The sequence below is a fragment of the Zeus faber genome (assembly GCF_960531495.2).
Source record: "Zeus faber genome assembly, chromosome: 4".
NCBI classification, from domain to species: Eukaryota; Metazoa; Chordata; class Actinopteri; order Zeiformes; family Zeidae; genus Zeus; species Zeus faber.
Window position 1 is genome coordinate 18,022,958 of NC_137191.1, and position 10,000 is coordinate 18,032,957.

At 43.0% G+C, this 10,000-nt stretch overlaps 1 protein-coding gene across 1 annotated transcript in view; it reads left to right on the forward strand.

Moving 5' to 3' along the window:
• inpp4b (inositol polyphosphate-4-phosphatase type II B) overlaps nucleotides 1-10,000 on the forward strand; it is a gene marked incomplete at its 5' end in the record, with an annotated part of 143,559 nt that overhangs the window by 6 nt on the left and 133,553 nt on the right. Inside the window, 2 exons of the mRNA XM_079999460.1 lie at nucleotides 1-88; nucleotides 6,284-6,328. The exon at nucleotides 1-88 is cut by the window's left edge and continues 6 nt beyond it. Of these exons, the coding sequence (XP_079855586.1) occupies nucleotides 1-88; nucleotides 6,284-6,328 (133 nt within the window). The remainder of the gene's footprint in view (nucleotides 89-6,283; nucleotides 6,329-10,000) is intronic.

Below are 10,000 nucleotides of genomic sequence, written 5' to 3' on the forward strand. Positions count from 1 at the left end.
GACGGAGCTCGGCACCCAGGACAATGCAGGGTGGACATGAAGGACACGCTGAAGCTGAGCGCCAACGCTGGAGGACTGAGAGCCGCAGGTGAGCTGTGTGTGTGTGTGTGTGTGTGTGTGTGTGTGTGTGTGTGTGTGTGTGTGTGTGTGTGTGTGTGTTGGTGGGTGGGCGGGTGGGCGTTTCTGTGTGTGTGTGTGTTATCTCTCTCTCTCTCTCTCTCTCTCTCTCTCTCTCTCTCTCTCTCTCTCTCTCTCTCTTTTTACTTTTACCTCTAATCTGAGAAAAACACATTCTGGATGTTGTTTTCTTCTCCTCACCCCACTGTTTCTTCTAAGTCCACCACTGCTACTACTGTGTTAGTACACTAGTAGATCGACAGGACTAATTACTCTGTTTCACTAATTTTGTTTTGCTGAGAGTGCTTGCTGAGTGCTGTTTGTTCTGTGCTTTGTAGATTATTTCACGGGGATGTGTGTACACGGGTTTGAATGCATATATTAATTTCCTTATATGAATACTGGAGTAATTTACCTTCATGTTGGTAAATCTAGACAACCAACTGCTTCAGGCCGTAGTCCAATAATTATTATTTTCTATGAATGTACTTTTTCAACTGACTTGAAACACGTGAGCAATTATGATGAGCGCAATTTTGAGCACCCCGCGTATGCAGCAATTACGCTCTCGTGGAATGCCCCGGCCCCTGCAATGTCAGGCAGGTTGAGAGAGGTGGAATGGGTTGTGATGACAGGCGATAGCGTGGTAATTATTGCAAGTGACAGGGAGCACAGTAGCCTTTACACTTGCAGTGTGTTTGGGTCACAGGAAAAAAATGGTTTTACCATATGAGCCTCCTCTGTTCAAGCAGACATGCCAACTAGTATGTGTGTGTATATTCATGGCTGTCCTTGGTTGGCTATTGAGTGCAGTCATATCTGATGCAGCCTTAAAGTGGTGCCCCTAATGAGCGCTGGCATGAGAAAGCTAGACGTGCGTCCCAATGCCCACCGCAGCAGGAGAATGCTAATGAGGTCGGCCATATCCGTCAACTGAGCACATAATTGCTTATGACACAAAAGACAGGTTGACAACTTCTATTATCAGCACTTTCCTAATGTGTTTCTTATAAATGGTCAATGTAACAACAATCTAACATTAGAATGATCAATTTTCATCCATTTCATTTCCATTCATTCCAACAGGTGAAATGCCACTGCATGCTGACAACAACCTTCACACATGATGCTTTCAGGACAGAACTATCGTGTGGCCCGACTTCTTTGACCCTGCCCCCCGTTTACCCCGGACACTTCTGTCGTCAAACTTTTGTCGGAGTTGAGACCTCCCGCGGGCCCCCCAGCGATTCATAACACTTCATTAAATACTGGCAGCAAAACCATCTGTCCCCTCTCAATCTCCCAGGGCGGTAATGTGACAATAACTCACTCTCCCATTCAGCACCACTTACCCTAATGGGAGGCCCATTTATGCGAGCATCCATCGAGTTAGAGGTGTTTCGGAGGGTTAGGGGGGTTGGTGATTGAATTATCAGAGAGGAAGTGCAGGTGTTGTTCAGGCACTCTCACCAGGAGGATAGGGAGGAATTGATGCTATTGAGATTGAACCTACACAGTGAGGACACCTGAAGTCAGGGCGGGGCGGCGTTTCGAGTGGTTTGAAAAGATCGATTTCATCCCGCCGAAAAAAGAGGACAAAAAGATCCCCATGGTATGCCAGCCGCTGAAGTGAATTATTAATGTTTTTTATGTTGTTTTTTTTCTTTCCAAAGGCCAAGGAAATGGTATTCGAAAGATAAACAGCATGGCTTCTCGGGCTCTTACCTACAATATTTATTCATGAAACGGATAGGCAGCTGTGATACAGGAATGTGTACCACAACCGCCGTGCAGGTGTTTGTCCAAGCTCTTGTTTGGAAATTACCTGATTTCCTGAGGTCAGCTGGGATGGCATCGCCAGGACGTCAGCTGTTCAAGGTGGAATTCTAAAGTTTACACTGTTAGACTTGTGCAGTCAGCAATGCAGCGTTCCCGTGTACAAAAAGTATCCACACCACCTTCCCCATCCAATCCTCTGGGATGTGTGTGTGTGTGTGTGTGTGTGTGTGTGTGTGTGTGTGTGTGTGTGTGTGTGTGTGTGTGTGTGTGTGTGTGTGCTTGTGTATTCGTGTTTGTGTGTGTGTGTGTGTGTGTGTGTGTGTGTGTGTGTGTGTGCGCGTGTGTGCGTGTGTGGAAGAGGGAGGTGGGGAAGGAGAGCACGTTAAATGATCATCTGCTCGGCAGACTATCTGAGCCTCTGAACATTAATTAACTTTGTCATCCCGGAGAAATTACCTAATCTTCCCCACTTCCTTATAAATTACTCTCTCCTTTTATTCCTCCGTGGATCCTCCCTTCCCATTGATACCCCCCACAGACACCGGGGGTGATGGATAGGAGGTACAGAGGAGCTATGCAGTTATTTCTAGAGCCAGATGAAACTGCTCTATTGCGGGGCGGGCGCACACCTCATTTGCTTCGGGCCCCTCTAGGGGGTTGCGTCGGCATGTGCCGCCCGCCTGCAAGTCGCCCCGCTGTGCTTATTTACATATTCATGATGCCAGCAGATATTGATTATAAACACTACACCTGTGCCACATATCTCCACACCCCGCGGTTGGATGGCCTGTCAGCATCAGGAGCTGGAGGCTCTGGGATGGAGATGGACAGTACAGGTGGTTGACTTCCCCCCCGTGTAATGGCTAGTGATTATCATTCTCACCACTTGTTTTAGTCAGCCTCCCTGTCTAAGGGGTTGTTGGTGTTTTCTATGTGATGTGGATATGTGGGATTCTGTAGCTCCATGTAAAACATGGTGTTACATTAACACCACTTGTAATTAATAATAATTAATACCACATTAATGACTCACTTGTCCTCATCGCTGACCTCGTTCCCACATAATGTGAGGATTATTGCATGTTATTTGGCCATTAAGGCTGCGGTGCAACTCCAAGGTGAGATCTGTTTTCATTTCGACTCTGTTGAATGGAACGAGTCTAAACAAAGCACGATAAAGACACTGCAAGCACTAAAGCTGATTAAAATAATTTGCCATCTCGGTGGTCCCTCAGGTTTTTATTTTTTATTACGATTCAATCTCTTTTTCAATTAGGGCCTAGAAAAGCAGCACACAAAATAAAAAAATACATATAGACATTAAAAAGGCGGAACACCCTCAATGTGACAGCAATTAGTGCATTTAACCATGCGCATTCAAACTGAAACAGTTTTAGTTGTAGTTATTCCTGTAATTCATTCCATGTTGATGGAGCATTAGAACTGAAAGCTGCCATTGCCGAACTAGATAATTGCAGTTCACATCGAACAAGGAGAATTATTTTTCTCTTTACTGGTGTCCAATTAAATATTGCATATACCTTCAGCCGGGGTATTCATGCGCTGTTAATGTGGTAAGAAAAAAACATTTTCTTCAACCAGAAACGAATATTAATAAGTTACTCAATTATTCAGTCATCAATTATGCATTGTGAATGTCTCTTCTATTGTGTGATTGAAATGTCATCATGGAAGGCAGCGGGGGGCGGCGTTGCGGGTTGTCTCACAACACTACACACCTGCGACACACCTGCGCTTGGATTCAATCCTACGTGGAAATGTAATCCAAAGCCCTCCGGTTTCCTTCACGTTCCAAAAACATCCCATTCGGTCTGCGCGTCTCACACCCTGTAATGGGCTCCCACCTGCTGCAACGCGGCACCTAAGAGGAATAAGTGGCCCAAGAAAAAGGAATTAAGTCCTCTCGAGCCGTCTCGGCAGCAATTTTCATGACACGTACCTCTCAACATGCCACCGCTTTCTTTTTGGAGGATTGTAATTGTTTATGCCTAAAGACTCACTTTCCACTCCACAGGTGTGTCGGTGCGTCTCGTGGCGCAGATGGAGTTCTCTGAAGTAAACTGGGCCGAGCAGAACAATTGACAGTCCCTTATGGTAACACTGGAGACAGGACCCAACAGCTGGCGTTGTGACATCCCACCTTGCTAAAGGGCTTCTCTGTTGCCGCCAGCAAATGTGTTATGCAGGATTATTAAAGTTCCATTAGCACTCACGGGACACTTTAGCAGCTCCAACACGAAGCGACACAACCCCTAAGGAACGGGATGGTGATGACAAGAATGCGGAAATGAGGAGTTCATACTCATACAGAAATTGTGTGTGTGTGTGTGTGTGTGTGTGTGTGTGTGCGTGTGTGTGTATGTGTGTGTGTGTGTGTGTGTGTGTGTGTGTGTGTGTGTGTGTGTACAATATGTGTCTGTTTGCCCATGTTCTGAGACATATGCTTGCAGTTAATTATTGAGAGACTTTCCACGTGTATATACCTAACAGACTTGTGAATGTAGAATCCGATTTGCATAAGGTGATTTTGTCCAATCTTTTCCGCCTTGACAAGCGGTTTCAACTCCCAAGATGAGTTTGCCTCAAGATGGTGAAGGTATTTACAGGGGGTTAGTTTGCTGTTTATAAGTCATGAGCAATGTTCCATTTGTTAATTTATTTGAAGCCCCCGAGGAGTTTATTTTTCCTTTATACGTAATGACTCCAAATACTCTCATGGTGTCCGATTCGCCGCAAAATGTAATGGACCAATATACCGGCTGAGCACAAAACAGAGTTTCAACTGCTCATTGTCTTTAAATATATACTTTTAATGTTTTTGACGTTTTATTTACAGTATGTTGATGTTATATTTATTTCAGAGAGTTTTCCTTTTACATGTTTTTTGCTTTTAAAGGTTTATGTCTCTCCGAGTCGTGCAGCAAGGCAAGGAGGCCGACCGCGTAATTAGACATACACAAAAATCACTGTCAAGAGTTTGTTGTGATTTTCTTCAGTGCTCGTATACGTAGTATTCTAAATACAGTAAGAAAGGACAAAAACTGAGGAGGACTGGGGAAAGAAAAACTCTTCCTTTAAGAGGGAATTTACTTTGAAAACTCTGAGGAAGATACAAGGCTCTTCCAAACATGCCAGCTGTATTCAGGATGAACAGGACAGTACGTCCTAGTGTTGGAGGAATTGTGTCCAAAAAGTGGCAGATCACAGATCAGATAATTTTATTTCATGTAACCTGCTAAACTGGAACCCTATACAGGAGAGAGATTAATGAATCCGTCTCTTCTATTTTTAATAAGCACCCCTCTCTTACTGCAAAACACGTACATTTTGGTTTATTGCCACATAATATTAATCTTTGAAATGAACTATTTCTCTCATGGAGCTCTCACACTATTTTCAGCTCCTGTATGATAAGGTCTCATAAAGGCAGTCTTTATTCAAAGAAACGGCAGTAAAAACACGAAACACCTTGCCGGGGCTTTAATCAAGTTTCTAAGAAATTGTTAAGAAAAAATCAATCCCTTATATGATAATCGTATCATTTCAAGGATCTTGGAGGGTCTCAGGTCATGCTTATATTGATCCTTCCTGCTGGGTTTATAGACGGAGATAAATTCCACCGGTGGCTTTTCTGTTTAAAGGCTTATGAATATAGTGATTATAGTGGTGCAATATAAGAAAATGACTCTATGTTGCTATAAAAGAGGATCATTGTGTAAAGTTACAACACCCTGATGGCCTGCGAGGAGGCCATACCCCGGTAACCATGGAGTGTCCGTGGCCCATTAGAGGGGTTGATGGGCTTCCACAGAGCAGATCAACAGCAGTTTCTGTGTGTATGCATAATTTGCATGCTTATGTGTCCATGTACGCGTACTATTGAGGGGAGGAAATGAGGGACAAATGGAGTGATAATAGATGTTGCAGGCAGGGAGTCTGCAATCGAGCGGCGTGGCGTAAGCTCTCCGGGGCGACTGATACATATGAACTCTTGTTCTGACATGAGGCGCAGCTGGACAAATAGATCGCAGGCCATTTGCATAATCTAAAGTGAACCGTTCCATCAATCAACATGACATTTTGGGAACCCATTAACACACCTACTACTTTAAGATGCTATCTCTAAAGATATTCTGCACTGATTGGAATGGCTGCCGGCTGTAGCGCTGTGACACAGCTCTGCCCGGTGCTTTTATTACTGTTCATTTAAAAAAGAGGAAATTGAATTGCGGCGTGAAAATCCGCAATCATTTCTTAACCATTTTTTTATTTTTTTTATTCTCTTTCTGCCCTCTCCCTTTCTCCATACCACCCCCTGACTTCACCCCCTCTGCCGCACACCTCCCACTCTTTTCCTGTCTCCTAGGTGTGTCTTTCACCCCCGGTTTGCCCCGCGTGGAGTTCAGCATCGGTAAGTCCCCGTCCCGTCGATGTGTCCTGCTTCCTTCTTTACAGCGTGGTATTGCGATGCAGGATGCGTTTCGCACGTTTGATGACATCGTTGGAGACGCAGGAGATAAAAACACGCGTGCATATGCTGACTCATCCCTGCCGATTTTATTTGGCTGTTCGGCTCTCGGCAGGAGAGAAAAAAAAAGGAGATTAGAGGGATTCGTTAAGTGAACCTATGTTCGAGCAATTTGCCACACAGACATGCAGCTGTACACACATCTGCTTCATACCAAAAACACAAAGAGCGCTCATGTGAGTCCAAACACATTGCACTTATTACAGGATTGTTACATATATTGCACATAATTAAATGAATGCTATTTTAATAATAAAAAAAATAAAAAAACGTTTTTAAATGTATTATGGGTAGATGAATAAGGAGGAATGCAAGTATATCGCTATCTAAAGTCACCCTCTGATGCTCCATTTTGAACCTAGTCTAGACATTTGCGATCAAACTTGGTGAAGGTCGCACTTTACACCTCTCAGTCATGAGGAACTTGGGTGGCGCAGTCGATGACATCTCGTGATTGAAATAATTCCAGTCACGTTAACACTCTCACTCTCATGCTGAGAGCCGAGGTAATTCCACTGTCGCACCAAATCAGCGGTAAAACACCTGCAGCCGTCCTTAGTCTGACAAGCACGGGGATAATCTCACACACAAACACACCTAAGACACACCAAATGATAGCTTGATGAGCAACAAAAATAAAACAGGATCAACATGAAGGTATAGCTTATCACTCTGGACAACTTGGCGTGGGTGTATACCTCTGGTTGTCAATGATATGACAAAAAATAAATCTTAATAAATACAATTTGAAATAAATCTTAAAAACAACAACTATGCATAACCATTGTTACAATGCAGCTACACCATTATTTAACAATGTGTAATGGAACATTTTGTACTGATGTAAGTGCATAATATAAGTGTATAGTGTAATAAGCTACATTTGGGCTTATTACAAACTACAAAGTCCAACAAAACAAGAATTAGCTACAAACTCAAAAAGTTTTACCCAAAAATGACGAGGTTTAGTACAACTGAATCCAAAGGTTTTAGGAGCTGTGTATAAGTCTAGGAACAAGTGTACTAATATACATAGACTATTGCATTAGTACAATACTATTACACTACAGGATTTGGAAAGTTCAAAGGGATACTCCAGTTTTTGGGGGTAAATTGGGGGATGGTCGGGTGCGTTGCCTGTTGGTGCTGAAGGGTTGCCAGTTAAGCCAGCTGAGGGTTGTTGGTGTTAATGTTCTGACACAAGGCATTGGACTTTGTACCGTAGCTGGCATTCCATGATGAAAATCATCTGAGCAAAATTACAGCTGCCACTGCTGAAGCCACACGCACGCATGCACACACACACACACACACACACACACACACACACACACACACACACACACACACACACACACACACACACACACACACACACTCTGAAGCACTCGCTTTTGGCGTACTATGTCTATGTAATCATTCATATAGTAAAAGGATAAAGGAGTAATAGTTGGATACTGTGGCATAATGTGATGGTGTTTCCATTTGAATGTAAATGCTCTGTCATGGTGGGAAATCCAGCTGACAGATGGCACTTAAAGAAACGTGTGCCGCTGTAATTGCAGTGGTGTGATGTCTACTCATGTGCCTGTTCAGTGCATATCGGTTGAACCTTTTCTAGACCGGCACAACCTGAGGTAACAGCTGTTAATTTGGGTTTCTCCAGGAGGGAATTGAAGAAAACGAAAGAACATATATTTTGTGTTCCAGCCTTCATTCATTTGAAAGAAAATCCAACAAATATTAAACCTTACAAATGGCAATATCAGCAGCACATGAACAATGTAGGATATTCATTTTTTTATGTCTATTTTTTTACTCTTTATGTTTCATGAAATGACAATGAAGTTTGACCATACACCGATCAGCCACAACATTAAAACCACTGACAGGTGAAGTGAATAACATTGCTCACCTGTTTCCAATGGCACATGTCAAGGGGTGGGATATATTAGGCAGCCAGTGAACTGTCAGTTCTTGAAGTTGATGTGTTGGAAGCAAAAGTGGGCAAGAAAAATGGCCAAGCGTACGGATCTGGGCGACTTTGACGAGGGACAAATTGTGATGGCTAGACGACTGGGTCAGAGCATCTCCAAAATAGCAAGTCTTTTGGGGTGTTCCCGGTATGCAGTGGTTAGTACCTATCATGGGCGTCCATGGGCTTATTGATGTGCGTGGGGAGTGAAGTCTAGCCCGTCTGGTCCAAATCCCACAAAAGAGCTACTGTAGCACAAATTGTTGAAAAAGTTAATGCTGCTATGATAGAAAGGTGTCAGAACACACAGTGCATCACAGCTTGCTGTGTGTGGGGCTGCGTAGCTGCAGACTCGTCAGAGTGCCCATGCTGACCAGTGTGTACTGCAGAAAGCACCCACAATGGACACGTGAGCGTCAGAACTGGACCATAGAGCAATGGAAGAAGGTGGCCTGGTCTGATGAATCACATTTTCTTCTACATCATGTGGATGGTCGAGGTTAGTGTCCGATCCGATGGAGCAAATGTGGGATGTGCTGGAACAACAAGCCTGATCCATGGAGGCCCAATCTCACAACTTACAGGACTTAAAGGATCTGCTGCTGACGTCTTGGTGCCAGACACCACAGGACACCTTCAGAGGTCTTGTGGAGTCCATGCCTCCACGGGTCAGAGCTGTTTTGGCGGCACGAGGGGGGACTACACAATATTAGTTGTTATTAGCGGTATTTTTAATGTTGTGTCTGATGGGTGTATAATTCAAAACGATTCCTAACGGTAAAATAAAAATATGATCTTGGGAACAGTATTTAATGGAAAGAGGTCAAAACATTTGATTTTCATTGATTTTCACTGATTTTGAAAACACAGTCACTGTTTCACATCACAACAAATATATGACATATGCTTAGATAATACTTTATTTCCTTGTCTATCTGTGAATATTATCCAATAATCAGTCAGTTTGAACGTATTTTGTGAAGTTAATTGCGTCATGTTTATAGTGGGCGCAACGCCTTACTGGCCAATGCTTGCACAATTTAGTCACTACCTGACATTGATTAAGGGATACGCTAATGTATGAATAAGAATGTATGATATTTCATGTTCACATGTGAAAACAGGAACCCATAAAACCTACACACACACACACACACACACAAACACACACACACACACAAACAAATCCCATCTGTTGTGCCATGTTTCATTAACTACTTTCGTTGTCAGTGTAGATATTGATTTGTGGTCACCATGACATGCTGAGAGGGAGGTCAATTCCGTGTCAGGATTACCATAGCCTGAGTTAAGGCAAAATATGATACTATTATGGCGACCAAGAGAGCTTAGAAATTGTTTTTTTTTTATTTTCTAATATATTGTAAAGTATTTATTTTTACAGATAAATGCTCAATATTCATATTTGTTGTTCTGGTTCAGCTTAGATAATGCTCAATTTCTGAAAGAGTCGGGCAAAAATGCTACATGATCATCAAACATCTCAGGGATTTTTAATTCTAAAATCCTGTTTTTATTCTCATTATTGACATATGTATAAAACCCTTATCAATCAAATAGAA